The sequence below is a fragment of the Pyrus communis genome, chromosome 8, assembly GCF_963583255.1.
Source record: "Pyrus communis chromosome 8, drPyrComm1.1, whole genome shotgun sequence".
Lineage (NCBI taxonomy): Eukaryota > Viridiplantae > Streptophyta > Magnoliopsida > Rosales > Rosaceae > Pyrus > Pyrus communis.
Window position 1 is genome coordinate 21248345 of NC_084810.1, and position 17076 is coordinate 21265420.

The 17076-nt window shown below is 38.4% G+C and overlaps 1 protein-coding gene and 1 pseudogene across 1 annotated transcript; both read left to right on the forward strand.

The window, feature by feature from the left end:
- The first annotated feature begins 10586 nt into the window (after nucleotides 1-10586).
- LOC137743119 (factor of DNA methylation 1-like) lies at nucleotides 10587-15243 on the forward strand. Its single transcript, XM_068483025.1, has 7 exons — nucleotides 10587-10983; nucleotides 12963-12995; nucleotides 13226-13812; nucleotides 13909-13965; nucleotides 14061-14294; nucleotides 14561-14782; nucleotides 14935-15243. The coding sequence occupies exons 1-7, from the start codon at nucleotides 10587-10589 to the stop codon at nucleotides 15205-15207; spliced, it is 1803 nt and encodes a 600-aa protein (XP_068339126.1). The 3' UTR covers nucleotides 15208-15243.
- Nucleotides 15244-15501: 258 nt separating this feature from the next.
- LOC137743120 (probable LRR receptor-like serine/threonine-protein kinase At3g47570) lies at nucleotides 15502-16967 on the forward strand (annotated as a pseudogene).
- The last annotated feature ends 109 nt before the right edge of the window (nucleotides 16968-17076 follow it).

Consider the following 17076-nt stretch of genomic DNA (forward strand, 5'->3'; position numbering starts at 1 on the left):
CAACCTCTGTCCACTTTTGGACTTCCAAAAGGTACAATCATGTTCTACTATTCATAAGCTTCATTTCCATTTAAATTTTGTGAAAAATGGTTGAGAAATGAAGAAGATATGAAGGTTTGAATTTTTCCCTAGTTTCCAGCAAACCAGACGGTGACGGTGACCGACAAGGTTTCCCAGAGAAAACGATGGAATATTCCGTCAAAGTTGACGAAATACTCTAACAGCGTCAGGTAATGTCATTAACTTCTGTTAGTATTTAACGGAATATTTCGTCAGTTTTGACGAAATATTCTTGACGGGCGTCAGGGTTTGGCCTGCATGTGGTGGTGCGTATGGTCGTGGCCTAGCCGGCGCATCCGGCCTCCGATTGGCTTTCTTCGATTTATGTAGGTTCGTGATGTTGAGTAGATCGTTTTTGTATATTCAAACCTTATATTTGAGCAAACTACAAAGATTTTATTTAAGTTTCCGTATATGTGTTATTAAACTAATTGAATTAGTAATTTCACGCATAGGGGAAACGTATCCCGATGACGTACAGGGTAAGCAAGGTTTGGAGGCTTCGTTCCTACTGCGTATCTGTGAGTGGGCACTTTGTTTTCGTGTGTGTATATATATACACACACTTTATAGTTTCCACAAATGCTTTTAAATAGATTTATGCATTTTATGCCATGATTTTATTTAATTTTAAAAATGCTGGTTGAGATTTGTCATGGCATATTCATATGCATTTTACCTGCTCATAAATGTTGTACTATTGTGAATGCTAAAAGTAATCATATGGGATGTGCAGGTAAGTTCAAGTAAGTTTATTATGCTGATTGAAATCATTGAATCATTATGGCATGCTCATATTCATATAGTTCGCTCATCATTGCTGCACCCCGGGGTTAGTGTTCCCGCCCCTGGCCAAGGCCTGTCTTTCACGTGATGTTCACCTCCTGCATTGCACGCTCGCCTTGGATCCAAGTAGGTGCCAGTCTTGTCATACAGGTCACATTAGGTGACTCCGACTCGTAGGTGACCGCGATTATCGCCAGTCTTCACATGATCGTTGCACTATAACGTATATTATTACACCTAATCCTGTCGTACAAGTCACATTAAGCGACTCTGATTCATGTGTTAGCATAAATTGATGAGCAATAGGTGCAGTCGTACATGTCATATTAGGCAACTCCGACTTGCGTGCTAGTATACATTGTTGAACACATGATTATATTTACATCACTGTTGATATATTCTGTTGTGGAATATTTCCGTATTTACTATTGGCATGCATTTGATTTCATACTTATATGAAGTATGATTTTCTGAAAGCTATACATGTTTTACAGTGAGGGATTAGTATGTTCAGAAAGTAAATGGATTTTATAAACCTTTATTTTTATGCCCACTCACCCTTCTGTTTTTCACCCCTCCAGGTTTTAGTAGCTGAGCTTTCTTATCGAAGATGACTCATGGAAAATCTTAGTATAAGTGGTTATCTCCGAGGGTATAATTATCCACTCTATTATACTTTACTTATACTCTGACATCACGTGTGAAATGGGTTCATTCCCGCTCACCAGCGCACTCTTGGGTTTAAATTTACTCACATTTTCCACACAACTACACTTTATGGCTTTGTCACCTTCTAGGTGTCAGCCAGCACAGCTCGATTTAGAGTTCTAGTGGACATGTCGGGTCAGGGTGTGTCATCTTTTGCATGAAAAATAATTCCTTTGTACAATCAGTTATTTTAGATCAATTGTTTGATACCAAAAAACAAAGAATCAATTCATATTCTTTGATTATATAGGTAAATTATTTTGCATGAATTATATATTAGTTCACCTTCTATTGTTATTATATATGAGGGTTACAAATAGTTTAATTGATATTTATATGTAAAATATAGGTAAATTAGTTTTAAATCAGATATTTTTTAGGTAAATTATGTTGTATGTAATTTTTTTTACAAACAATAGCGTTCTTGTGTTTCATTATTTGTTAGGGGAATATAGATCAGTGGGGATCGAATCCGCGCGAGGGTGCATAGACATATGTGTGTTTAAACTAATTTATCTATGTTTATATGTAAAATAGAAGTAAATCAGTTTTGAATCAAACAGCATTCTATTATTTTATAGGTAAATTATTTTAAATATATTATTTCATATATTTAAAATATTTTATTGTTATTATATGTCTTATTTATGTATAAAATATAAATAAATTATTTTACATTATTTATATTATTGTACATGTATTGTTACATTATTTAAAATATTTATTTTATATATGTGTTATTGATATATAAAACGTAGATAAATGAATTTTGAATCAAATAACTGCAAGTATTATCACATAGTTTAAATTTCAAAATGGACGTGGATGGATAGATTGCTGGAAAAAAATAATAATAATAAAATAAACACAAATCTCTGCCATGGAGAGTAGCAAAAGCCTGCTGGATCCAAATAAATTCTTCGAGCTGCCTACTTCTCTTTTCCTTTTTAAATAAAGTGATGCTGGGAAGATTACTATGATAAACCTGAGACCCAACAATCTTCATCTTCTCTACCATTAAGTGGTGTGAATATATCAGGTATGCTTACTTCTCAGTAGTGCTCACTGTGTTTTTAATAGTTGACTATATGCATTTCGCTACGCTCGGCAACTGACTAGTGACGACCATGTCCGCAAGTGCAAGTAAGTGCAAGTGGTACCCACCGAGCATGGCCAAATAAAACTTTTCACTCCAAATATATTATATTTTAGCGTGTTAATTACCAAGTTACCAAGAAGTTAAATAGTTTAAACAGGAAAATGTATGTTTTAGGAAAAAAATCGATTGGATTGACTAATAATATTGTTTTGGACAAACGTGATGAATTTAAACTTAAGAACGATTTGGTGTTTAGATTGGGAGGCACTGCACAACATTTATGCCATTTATCAGCCCAAATTTGAAAAGGATAGTGAATTTTACACTCATTCTTACTTCTCACATACCCTCGTCAGTTTTTGGCTCTTTAACCTTCTTCAATTCATTTTGCTTCTCACACAACGCCCTTGTGAATTTTTAGGTTTGTTAAGTGTATAAATCCTGATTGGTAAGGAAAATTCAGAAGAACAGGAAAATTGAATACGAGATGTCTCACAGTTTAGAAGAAACAGATATTGGTGAGTCTGAGTTTCTTTTTCTTTTCTATTTTATGTAATGATTCTTTTCTGCTCTGTCCATAGTAGCCTACATTGTTTTTCATCTTAATCATATATGTTGTTATTATACAGGAATATTGCAACAAGATGTACTAGACGACCTTCGGAAGATATTCTTGGGGCAGAATAAAGCCTTGATAGAATCTGAAACAGAAACGAAGAAGCTTAAGAAAGAGCTTGAGCGGAGTGAAGCTCAAAACAAAGAGCTCAAGAAGGAACTTGATCAGTGTGAGAACCAACTGCAACAAATGGTATAACTATTCTGTTCTCAACTTGAATTTCAATTCAACCTATTGGATCGAAGTTGTTAATTAGAGCTGATTGTATACAGAGAAAGGCTGATGCATTGGTTTTATTGCTGGCGGAAGAGCGAAAGGTTCTTTTTTTTCTTTTTCAACTCGTTGTTTAATTGGATCAACAAACCAACCATATGGGTGAACCTTGAATGTTGTTTTAGTGTTCTGAGAAATAAAATAAAATTTTGTTGACTAGATATGGCATAGAGAAAAGGATGAACTTCAAAGGAAAAAAATTGAATTGGAAAAGAAGCTTGATGCGAAGAAGATAGGATCAGATGGCGAAGTGTTAGATATTATATGCTTGAGGTAGTTAGTTAAGGTTGTTTAGAATATGTGTAGAGATTATGACAAGTGTCAAGATCTTGGGAGTATTGTAATAGCTTAGTACTTAAGCAATGTAACTAGATATATACAGAAATATAACTGTATAGAAGATTAACAATTGATGAAATATACGTAAAGAAAACTTTCTCTCTGTCCAAGACTTTTCTGCACTTCTTCTGTTTACATGGTATCTTTCGCCTGAAAAGCTTTGTGCTTGAAGGTTTTGATCTTGGTTCTTTTGCTTCCGCTCCTCTATCTCCATTGCTGATCATTTCTCTTCTTCTTGGGATCTTGATCGTTCTCTCCTTCCTCGACTGGGTGCATTTTCGTGTCTGCACACCAACTGTTTGTTCTAAGTTCTTAGAGAAACTTTCATCTGGGTTTTCTCTTGTTTTGTGCTACAATGGTGACTTCTGATCAGCTGAAGATTCTTCAGTCCCCTATCACGTCTCTTATATCAACAATTTCTTCTTCTGTTACTGTTAAACTTGATGATTCCAATTATCTCACTTGGAATTTTCAGATCGAATTGCTACTTGAAGGTCATGGTCTCATGGGTTTTGTGGATGGGTCGCATTCCTGTCCTGCTCGGTCTGTTGTAACTAGTTCTGCTGATTCCTCTATTTCTGCTGAAACTGATGCGTTCAAGATTTGGAAAATGCATGATCGGGCGCTGATGCAATTGATTACAGCGACCTTATCTCCGTCTGCTGTTTCGTGTGCAATCGGGAGTGCTAGTGCTTCTGACTTGTGGATTCGTCTCAAGGAACAGTTTTCGATTGTTACTCGGACTACTATTTTTCAGATGAAGTCAGAATTGCAAAACATTAAGAAGGGCACTGATTCGATCTCAATGTATTTGCAAAGGATTAAAGAAGCTCGTGATCATCTTGCTACTGCTGGGGTTCACTTCGATGATGATGATATTGTCATCTTAACCTTGAATGGTCTCTCCTCTGAGTATAATACCCTGCGATCCATTATTAGGGGTCGAGAGAATGTTATTTCCATGAAAGACCTGAGATCTCAGCTACTTGCTGAGGAAGCAATGGTTGAAAATGTGCCTGTTACTCCTTTCCTGTCTGCGATGGTTGCTAGGAATAATAGCACTGACTCACGGTCTTGTGGTGAATCTTCCAAGGCTGAGACCTCCTTCCATGGTCATTCATATGGAGGCTCCTCTGGGTTTCGCTCTAACTACAACAAGACCAAAAACAAAGGGAAATTCCAATTTGGTTCTCAGAATCGGTTTGGGAACTCTAAGCCTAACTATGGGAACTATACTGTGAATCATGCTCCGGGTATTCTTGGTACATCTCCACCAAGACAACAGAGTTTTTCTGGTGTTTCTTGCCAAATATGTGGGAAGTTTGGCCACCTGGCTCCCAATTGCCGATTCCGGAATTCTGAAGCTGCCAATGCAAATGCTGAGGGGTGTCAAATCTGTGGGAAGAAGAATCACAGTGCTAAATATTGTCATTTTAGGAACTCCAATGTGTCATCTTCCACTCCTACAGCTATGCATGTTACCAATACTCAGTCTAGTGACCCGAATACTTCTCCTCAACAGTTCTGGCTCACTGATTCAGGAGCATCCTCACATATGACTACTGATATTAGTAACCTGTCCCTGGCTTCTCCATATCCCACTAATGAAACAATTCAGACTGCAAGTGGTGCAGGTTTATCAATATCTCATATTGGCTCTTCCACACTACACACTCCATTAAAACCATTGCAGCTTAATTCGATTCTATATGTTCCTAGCTTGTCTCAGAATCTATTATCTGTACATAGATTATGTCTGGACAATAATTGTTGGCTGATCTATGATGCGTTTTGTTTTTGGATCCAGGACAAGGCCACAGGGAGGATTCTCTTCCAAGGACGTTGCAGTAATGGATTGTATCCCATTCCTCTTCCGGCTAGGAGTAATGATGTACCTCCAAAGTCTCATGTTGCATATCTTGGACGTCAAGTCTCTTCTAGCCTTTGGCATCATAGATTAGGTCATCCCTCCAATTCCGTAGTCTCGGTCATGTTAAAGAAATGTAATCTGTCTGTATTACCTGATTCCTTGTCTGTGCTTTGTCATACATGTCTGGAAGGCAAGTTTTGCAAACTGCCATTTGCTCATTCTGTGTCTAAGTCAATTCACCCCTTTCAAGTTGTTCATAGTGATGTATGGGGTCCATCTCCTTGTAAGTCTGTCGATGGCTTTAGGTATTATGTGACATTCATTGATGAATGCACAAGACACTGTTGGTTGTTTCCCATTCTCAATAAAAGTGAAGTTTTCTCCATCTTTGTTGGTTTTTATAACTATGTTTCGAATCATTTTGCCACTTCAATTAAAACTTTACAGAGTGATGGTGGGGGTGAATACCTTAGTAAATCTTTCCAACAATTTCTAGTGTCTAAAGGAGTGCAACATCAATTGTCATGTCCCTATACCCCTGAGCAAAATGGCTTAGCCGAGAGGAAACATAGACATATAATTGAAACAGCTCTTACCTTGTTACAAACAGCTGCCTTACCTCCACTTTTTTGGTCCTTTGCATGTCAAACTGCTGTATACCTTATCAATAGAATGCCATCACCTACTCTTCACAATCAGTCCCCTTTTGAGCTATTGTTTAATGCTGTTCCCGATATTCATCATCTCAGAATTTTTGGGTGTTCAGTTTTCCCATTGTTAAAACCATACAACAGTACCAAGTTACAACCCAAAACTATCAAATGTATTTTCTTAGGCTATGCTTCCAAATACAAGGGGTTTATTTGTTATGACTTTCTCCATGCTAAATTTTACATTTCCAGACATGTGATATTTGATGAGTCTGAGTTTCCATATTCCAGCTTCTCTTTGCACAATCCTGTTCCTATCACTACTCCTTCTACACCGGTATGTGTCTCTTCATCTCCCTCTATATCCATTAATCAGCAAAATCATGTAGTTCCCTTTCCAGTCTGTCATCCCACGTCTCTGTCTCGCTCAGATCATCATAGCAGCTCCCCTGATGCTACCTTACAATCTGTTACTGTATCCAGAACTTCACAATCCCCTGTGGCTCCTGCGATTCCATCTGGTTCGTCTGGTGGTGAATCTGCTGCTGATCCTAATTGTGAGTATGGTGTTGTGGTTCCGCATGAATTTCACCCTGATCATTTGCAGGTTATCCTTCCCATTCCTCCTATGAATACTCACTCAATGCAAACACGTGCTAAAAATGGTATTTCCAAGAAGAAAGCCTATCTTTCTGTTGTACAAGATGATTGCTCATTGGCTCTGTCTCAGATTGAACCTGCCACTTATAGGTCAGCTCTCAAGTCTCCTTTGTGGTTGTCCGCTATGGAAGAAGAGTTGCAAGCTCTTAAAACTCAAAATACTTGGTCTTTGGTTCCCTTACCTCTCAATAAGAATTTAGTAGGCTGCAAATGGGTGTTTAAAATCAAGAAACATTCTGATGGTTCTATTTCCCGGTATAAGGCACGGCTTGTTGCCAAAGGGTTCAATCAAGAAGGGCATTGATTATGGGGAAACCTTTAGCCCTGTTGTCAAACCTACCACAGTGCGGCTGGTTCTAGCTTTGGCAACTCATTTTGGTTGGTCTCTGCAGCAACTTGATGTGAAGACTGCATTTCTTCATGGGGTTCTTCAAGAGGAGGTCTATATGTCGCAACCACCAGGCTTTAGTGATTCCAATCATCCCACACATGTTTGCCGTTTACATAAGTCCTTATATGGCTTAAAACAAGCTCCAAGGGCTTGGAATGAGAGATTTACTTCGTTTCTTCCTTCTCTGGGGTTCCTGTCTACATATTCCGACCCTTCCTTGTTTGTTAAGCATGATGCACAATCTGTGATTATTCTTCTCTTGTATGTTGATGACATTATCATTACTGGTAGTGATTCACAGGCTATTATCGCAGTCATTACAGCTTTGACTAAGGAGTTCGACATTAAAGATTTGGGTCCGCTTCATTATTTTCTTGGAATTCAGATTACTCAGAACTCTGGTGGCCTGTTTCTTTCTCAATCCAAATATGTTTCAGATTTGCTGGTCAAGGCAGATATGTATTGTAGGTGCTCTTCAGTACCTTACTTTCACTCGACCTGATATCGCTTTCTCCGTTCATCAGGTGTGTCAGTTTATGCACTGTCCTATGGATTCCCATTATGCTGCTGTGAAACGCATTCTCAGATATCTGAAATGTACTGCGGACCTTGGTATTCAGTTCACACACGGGGAGTTGGATCTACATGCATTTAGTGATGCTGACTGGGCTGGCGATCCCAATGACCGGCGATCCACAACTGGTTCAGTGGTGTATTTAGGGCCTAATCCTATTTCTTGGTCTTCGAAGAAACAAAATACAGTCTCTAGGTCCTCAACCGAAGCTGAATATCGGGCTCTTTCCAGCACTACTTCTGAAATTGATTGGATCCGACAGCTTCTTCATTTTATGAAGGTTGATGTCCCTTGTCCGACTACATTGTTTTGTGATAATATGTCTGCCATAGCGCTTGCTTATAATCCGGTTATGCACTAGCGGACAAAACATATTGAGATCGATGTCCACTTTGTGCGTGAAAGGGTTGCAAACAACCTTCTGCAGGTGCATTTTGTTTCTTCAAATGAGCAGTTTGCGGATGTCCTCACCAAGGGATTGTCTACTCCTTTATTTCAAACGCACTGTTACAATCTCAGACTTGGCAAGCCTCATCCTGAGATTGAGGGAGGATGTTAGATATTATATGCTTGAGGTAGTTAGTTAAGGTTGTTTAGAATATGTGTAGAGATTATGACAAGTGTCAAGATCTTGGGAGTATTGTAATAGCTTAGTACTTAAGCAATGTAACTAGATATATACAGAAATATAACTGTATAGAAGATTAACAATTGATGAAATATACGTAAAGAAAACTTTCTCTCTGTCCAAGACTTTTCTGCACTTCTTTCTGCACTTCTTCTGTTTACACGAAGCACGTGTCCAAGAAACTGCTGCCACAAATTATGGCTTGAAGAATTTAAATAGTACCAATACCAATTCAAATTTTCAAGTCAAGGATGTGGCAAGTCTAGAAGAATCAAGCATGACTGAAAAGGATATCATGCAGAAGAGTCTGAGGGAGCTAAAAAAAATGCTGAAACATCAATTACAGAACAAAGAAGTGGCCAGGCGGGAAGCGTTGAGTACTCACATCTTCTCTGGTGGACAACATGATGCCCTTCACGGAAGGGGTTCTGGAATGTATGTAGCAGAGGATGATTACGGGAGGAAATCTTCAGGAAAGGAACAATCGACAATTACAAATTGCGAATGTGATGAAAATGAGGTAAGCATTGAGAGCACCAGTGACAAGTTATCGGAATTTAAAGGAAGTGAGATGAAGAAAGGCAACAACATCCGTGAGAAGGTTATCATGCAGGAAGGATATTATGAGGTTAAGTCTAAAGAAGCTAAGGAAATCGCTGAAACCTAAATTGCAGATTAGAGACCAAGAAGGTAGATGAGCCAATAAATGGCTTACTGAATCATAAATCATTTTGGGTTTGCGCCGCTGAATTTTGTTGAGAGAGGTCAAGGTGTTGGTGGTTTCAAACCTTCGTTCATTTGCCTCCAAATTTTCTTTCTTTTAAATTATCTTGCTCAAACAGATGAGGATTTTAGTCTTTATATTTGGTTATTGTGGTCCTTTTCTTGTGTAATAATGTAGCTCACTCGGCAATCTTTACTGCTGGTGGGATTGGTAGTTTTTAAAGACGTCAATTTTTCTTCTAGAGACTTCGGAAATTCAAGAACATGTATTCTTGGAACTTTAATAAAATTTAGTGGAACAATTATTCTGTTCTTTATGAATGGGAATTCCCATTAAGTTGAACTAATGAAATCAACATGTCTAAGTTTAAGTTGTCCATAAGTTGATGCAGATGATTGATCACATCTTCAATTTCCTTCTTCCGTCTCTAATTCAATTTTCTTCAATTGATCACATCTTGAACCAAATCGCGGGCAAAACAATTGTCATGAACTTTGAAAACCGCTGCCATTGCCATTGTTGATTCATGTGATTGTAGATGAAGGAAACTTGTCCTTGATTTCCAAGTTTCAACTCGAGAAGCATTGCAATCCATAGCTTCCGCATCCCTTCTTGCGTTTCAAATATTTTTCAAGAGTCAAAAAATGAAAGTGATTTATTGATGATCAAACATTACAATCCTCAAATACAGGGGCTTCTTGGGGTAAGAACCGTATCGCATAGTCTTCCGAAAAGTTCATAAGGATCAGTACAAACGGGATTCACAGGTGACCATCCCTACTGTAACTGTGAAGAACTCAACGGTGACAAAGCAAGTTCTAAAGTCGAGCTTAATGCGGATTACAGGTGCATTGTTGTGCGAATGCCTCAAACTGAAATTAATGTTACCGAGTGCACAGTGGAAATCTACTCTTCTGAGACTAATGAATGGAGAGAGACAGTTATATCACACTCCCTAGGTTTTAGCTTTACTACTTACACTCTTTCTCCACGCTTTGCACACAGTGGAATGGTGTACTGGTTGGATTATTGTGGCGTTCTTATTGGGGTAGATCCGTTCAACAACTTTAATACCACGGTCGATACTACTGCCAATAGCGGTGAAATTGTTGATGATAACGAATTATGTCGTTTCATTGAATTTCAAAAGCCTGAGTTATGAAATTCAATGTTTTCCACACCTAGGTGTGTGTCAAGGGCGTTTAAGGATGTGCCATTTTGGTTTGGATGGGAAGCCGCACAGCGAAAGTGACACTGACATTTTGTGTGTTTGGGAGTTGAAAGAAGCAGAAGATGATCAGCACGTCGATGGAATCGCAGGCAAATTGAAAAAATGGTGCTTGCTAAAAATGGTTTCCTTGAACCAAATGCTTGTGGAAAATCCAGGAATTGCTGAATGGCGAGAGAGAATCAGGTGGCTAAGGAGTAGGGCGGTGGCCATTGACCCAAACGATGAGGATATTTTGTACCTAGATTTCGATGGAGATATTGTAGCGTGTAACTTTCGGACAAGAACTTCGTTCAACAGAGCTAGAAACAGGTCAGATGGTGCTGAGTCTGCTGAGTTTCATCCTTGGACGTACGTTTTTCCCCTTTCGCTCCCATGTTGGCCTTCACCAATTCCAAGACTATGCTAATTATTTTCGATCAAAATGTAAATGTTATTTTAGTATTAAATTTTTTTTTTTTTTTTTTTTTTGAAAAAAATGTAAACAGGTCAGTTGTACTCCTTCATGATTTGTTTATGATGTGCTTCCATTATTGGACTGGTAAGTATGCATGTCCTTATTTGTGATATCATGTCAACTGGTTTTAGTCCCCCTAACCCTGTTTTCTTTTTTTCAAATCATGAATAAAACTTCTTTTTGTACGAGAAGGACTTACATGAAACTATTTCATCATTACGTGACGCTCCTTGTTTAATAATTTATTTCTACGTGCAAGTTTTTCTTCACATGACAATGTATTATTGAATCGAGACTCCACGTGGTGGTGAATCTGTTCCATGTAAGTTGCTCTCTTCTTGTACCTTTGAAGTTACTCGTGTAAAACAAAAATAAAAACTTTTTTATTCCCTCTTAACTATTGGTTGAGTAAGATTCATAAGGCCTAATAGGAAGATAAAGGGGTTTAGATGTGGTTTTGGTCCATTAACTTCTTCCTTCCTGCTATTTTGCATCTTGAACTTCGGATTTCCATCAAGGCTGCATTAATGGACAAGATTTTTTTCAGATAACCTTAATGCTCAATATTTCCATGTCCTGTGACTGAGGACTGAGGAGTTCTATCCACTTTTAAACAAAGTACCATTTGCCATTTGCTATCTTGAGTCCTTGATGGTCAAGGCTGAACTCTGCCAATAGGCATATGTCTGTTACCCATTCTCTTCGTTACACGTGTCTCAACGGTCCACTGTATCAGAGAGAGAGAGAGAGAGAGAGAGAGAGAGAGAGAGAGAGAGAGAGAGAGAGTCTCTGTTATTGTTCTGGGTAAGGATCAGTAGCTTCTTTGGGTTTTAGATGTTTTTCTTTTCTTATGCAACTCTGAGTTTTTCAAAACCCTTCAACCATTTCACTCCAAAACTTCACTTCTTTTTGAAATATTTCAAAAGGTTGAAATTTTTCTTGGGCGTTCTGTTTCAAGGTGAGAATTTTCTGGTTGATTTTGTGCATGGTGTGTTTTTGAAATGATATACATTTTGTTTGGTTGTCAAGAAAATATCAGAAAGAAGGGGAAAATCAGTTCATGGCAGTGTTCTGAAAGTGAGAGTGAAACTTTTAAGAGTCAGGAACCCTATCATCCATTGATTTTCGTAGCAAGCCAACTTTTTTCTTAGCAACCAAACAACAAAATACCACTTCTTCGGGCTTACATCTTGATTATTTTGGGTCTATTCTGTTTTGTATTTTAATAATAGCATGAGTTGTGTTTGGTTGCCGAGAAAAGGTCTTGAAAGAAGTGGGAAATCAGTTCATGTGGTTGTGTTCTGAAAGTGAAAAGTTGAAAATTTAAGACTCAGAACACTGCCATTCATCAAAAATTCTGGTCAATCTGAATTTTTCATAGGAACCAAACACAAAAGACCACTTGTTTTGGTTTACACGTTGATTTATTTTGGGTATCTGCTGCTTTTTATTTTAGAAAATAACATCCCTTGTGTTTGGTTGCTAAGAAAAATTAAGAACAAAATGGAAAATCAATTAATAGTAATGTTACCGATAGTCAACATTGAAACTTCAGGACTTATGACTCTGCCATTCATCCAGTTTCCTGTTTTTCTGACCTTTTCTGGTTTGCATTGTGTTTGGTTGCTAAGCAAAATCGGAGAAATAGGATGATGAAATATAATGTTAGTGTTCTGAGACTAGCTTGCATTTCTCGTCTTTCGGAACCTGCCGTTGAAATTCGGTGTAGTATTGCCTTCACCATTTGGCTTAGCTACACACTAACAACAGAGAACTCCGTTACTTGTTTCAGAAAAAACTCATTCATTTATGTTTATATTTTATACCTTATTTCCTTGTAGTTGCTCTGCAGGGACAAGATTGATTTCTGAATCTTCGGTATTTTGTTCTGTATTCCAGGTTTTACAATGTCTTCAGAAGAACCAGACATTGGTCAGTCTGAATTTTTTTTCTTCATTCAAGTTAAACTTTCTGATTCGACTTTAATATGTTGATGTCGGTTTCGAGGGCTTGGAAAGGGTGGAAAGTTTACTAACTGAAATGGCATTTGCTTCATTTTTTTGGGTGTTTTTCTTGTAGACTGAGTATACGACTGAACCTTTCTTCTTCTCTTTCATTTCTGTAATTGCTTACTTAATTTTTCATTTTACGTTGTTGAGTAGGAAAACTGCATCTAAATGTAATTAAACTACGCGACCACCTTGAAAAAGTAGTCTTGGACCAGTACACAGCCTTGATAAAATCTGAAGCTCGGAAGAAGGATCTTACCAAGGAGCTTGAGCGGAGTGAAGCTCGGTGCCAAGAACTTAGGAAAGTACTTGAGCAGACTGAAGCTCAAAAGAATAAGGAAGATCTTGGAGGGAGTGAAGCTCAAAACAAAGAGCTTAAAAACTATCATGGGGATAGAGGGCTAAAGAAAGAACTCGAGTTCAGTGAGGCTCGAACGAGAGAACTTAAGAAAGAACTTGAGCTCAGTGAAGCTCAAAAGAATGAGCTTCAGAAACAACTTTTTCAGCGTGAAGCTAAAAACAAGGAGGTCAAGAAACAACTTGAGCAGAGTGAAGCCCAAATTAACGGGTTAAATGAAAATCTTCAGAAGATTGAAGCTGAGAAGATAGAGCTTAGGAAAAATCTTCAGGAGAGTGAAGCTCAAAAGAAAGAGCTTAGGAACGATCTTCAGCAAAGGGAAGCAGAAAACAAAGTGCTCGAGAAAGATCTTTATCAGAAAGAGGTAGAACTGCAAGAATCGGTATTCTCTCAACTTAAAATCCATTAACCTTGGTTTTATGTATAGAGTTTGACGCTGCCATGAACTTCCACTTGTATATATTCCTTTTTGTTTCAGAATGAGCTGCAACATAATGCTGATGAAACAGTGGAATGGCTGAAGGAAGAACGAAAGGTTGGCTTTCCCATTGACTATATTTTGGTAGAGATTCAGATTAATGAAGATCATATGAGTGTGATCCGTTGAAATGTTGTTCTATGGTTGATTAGCAATGGCGGGATCAAGAGGTTAAACTTCACGACAAAATCAGCATATTGGAAAAGCAGCGTGACACCAACCTCAAACATGTGGATGAGCTGGAAGTTAAGATCCATGAAATTGAAGGGAAGTTTAAGGAACTGGAAGAGGAATTGGGCAATAACAAAACCCTTAACGGAGTACTTATTGTCAACGAGCATGAAAAGAATGTTGAGCTGCAGGAGGCTCGCAAAGCGCTCATCATTGTATGTATATTTGCTATTCTTGGGTTTGAATGTTCACCTGCAGTTTAATTTCCTTTTGATTTCTGTCTATTAATATCCCTCTTTGGATGGAATTGAGGTATATATGGCAAACCCTTTTGTCTTCATAAGTTCATGTCTACAGACTTTTTGGGTAACGTTTTGTAGAGTATAAAGTAGGTGTGAACTTGCTGAAGGAAGCTGGTTTCTTTTTCGTGTGATAATGTTCTTATTGGTTCCTTGTAATGTCTAATTTTTAACCCTTGCAGGGACTAAGTGACTCAACGAGCCAAACTTGTATCGGTGTGAAGAGAATGGGAGAGCTTGACAATAAACCATTCCGTAGTGTGCTCAAAAGGCCCTGTCCTACAAAAAGAGGTGCCGGTCTAGATGATAAGGCCAAGAAGCTATGTTCTCTATGGGAGCAGCATCTGAGAGATCCAAATTGGCAACCATTCAGGATTATAATGAATGAGCAACAAAAGCCAACGGTATTCAGTGCTTACTACTTCCACAAGTCATTTATGTTTTGTCCAATTTTCTGGCCCATTCTTCTTGTACTTCAAATCTGTAATTTGTTTAAGGCACCACGTACTTTCCATCTGCCTTGCTAACTGATTTTATACTGGATGTTGGTGGACAGGAATTCATTGATGAACAAGATGAAAAGTTGAAGGGCTTAAAGGAGGAGTTTGGTGAGCAAGTTTTTCAAGCTGTGAAAACTGCCTTGGCAGAGTTGAATGAGTACAATCCCAACGGCAGGTTTCCCGTGCCAGAGCTTTGGAACTTCAAGGAAAAAAGGAAGGCAACAGTAGCAGAAGGAGTCTCGTATTTGATGAACCTTTGGAAACCAAATATAAGAACACGTCGAAGCTCTCAGATCCAAAACAATCAGTTAAGGTCTCCGACTAGGTAAGTTGTACGAGGCAACTTGGTTCTAATTAAACAGAGAAGTCACGTAAACTATCTGTTATAATGCTATTGTTAAAGACCATATTGAGATAGAAACTATATGCTTCAATGTATGAGACCTAAACTTAATGCAGATAATTTATGGCTAGTTGTCCATGTTGGGGAGTAATTTCTTATGATACACGAATAGGGCTATTTGGCTTTTATGCATTGTAAACAGGTTACGTTCGAGCTGTTAGATATTTTCAAAAATAAAAGTGAAGTTTTGGAAAGGAAGACAGTACTGGGCTACCAGTCGATGGGGTCAGAAGCAAAGATTATTGCTCTCTGCAAACCTACGACAGGTAGGCTCTATCGGGCTACCGGTCTTCCTGATATCCAGAATTCAAACTTTCACACCTCTTCGGAGGCAGAGTTGTGTCTGTTCGGTTCAAAGGTTTGATACTTCGCATATAGTATCAAAATCACTCCTGAAACGTGTTCTATAAGTTTGAGAATGGATTCAAATGAGTGGACGTCTTTTCTGAAGTGGTGCCTCTTGATCAAAGGGTGTGACTACACGGAGTTTAGAAAAACCTCACAAATGGAAGTGTCTACAGTATTTTAATTGAGTTCCATAGTAACTATCCTAGTACTAGCTATGATATTTATCCTACCAATGCTTTATAATCCCTCTATTCAAAGGGTTCCATATGTATTTTTAAAGTAGTTGATTAGTGAATTAAAAATTAATCTAAGAAGAGAATGATTTTCTCCTTCAAAAACAAGCATTGACTTGGTTGTGTTGAGTGAATCCACGATTAGCAATGTCAAGCAAGTTTCGTTGACCCTAGTTAAGCGAATCCTAGGTTATCTATCCCCGTTCTCCCCGAAACTCCTTTTTTTCCCTACCTCGCCAAGGAATTCTTGACAATGATGATGATAGAGCTCAATATGTTGCTGTTAAGGTGTTTGACTTGTTACACCATGGAGCATCAAAGAGTTTCATAGCCGAGTGTGAGGCTTTGAGAAATGTCAAGCATTGACATCTCGTCAAGATTATAACTGCTTGTTCGAGTGTTGATTTTCGTGGTAATGGTTTCAAGGCTCTAGTTTATGAGTTCATTGAGAATGGGAGCTTACAGGAGTGGCTCCATCCAACTATTGCAGATGAAGAAGTAATAAATCCCCCAACCAAGAGTTTAATTCTTCTTCAGAGGTTAGACATCTTATTGATGTTGCATGGGCACTAGATTATCTCCATAACCATTGTGAAACACCAATACTTCATTGTGATCTCAAACCGAGCAATGTTCTTTTGGACAACAAGTTGGCTGGAAATGTTTCTGTCTTCAGACTAGTAAAATTTCTCTCACTACGAACCACTGTTTCTACAAATCAGAAAAGCTCCATGGGAATACGAGAAACGGTTGGTTATGCTGCTCTAGGTATATATCCTCATCCTAGATTTTATTTACAATGGCGGTGACTATTTTGTTTCGTATGAGTTGTAGAGTATGGTATGGGAGGTGAGGTGTCCACCAATGGAGACGTCTGCAGCTTTGGCATTCTTTGTTAGAGATGTTCACAGGGAAGAGGCCGACTAACGACAGGTTTCCTGGCAACTTGAACCTTCATACTTTTGTGAAGTTAGCGTTCCCCAACCGAGTAATGGAGGTTGCAGATTCACTGCTCTTGCAAAGAGGCATTGAAGAAACTCCCGATCAATACAGTGCGAGAGTTGAGAAGATTGAGATCTGTTTCAGCTCAATATTTATAATCTGAATCACATATCCTTCTGAATCCCCTATGGATCGCCCGCAGAGCATCTGTGATGCCTTTGTCAATCTTCTTGGCAATCGGAAAGGTAGACTGCCGTGGCAAGGGGTTTAGG

Coding starts and splice junctions, on each gene's coding strand:
- LOC137743119 (XM_068483025.1), top strand. CDS start 10,587: ATGTGCCATTTTGGTTTGGATGGGAAGCCGCACAGCGAAAGTGACACT. Junction 10,984..12,962: donor TTTTCCCCTTTCGCTCCCAT/GTTGGCCTTCAC, acceptor TCTGTATTCCAG/GTTTTACAATGTCTTCAGAA. Junction 14,783..14,934: donor ATGAGCAACAAAAGCCAACG/GTATTCAGTGCT, acceptor GTTGGTGGACAG/GAATTCATTGATGAACAAGA.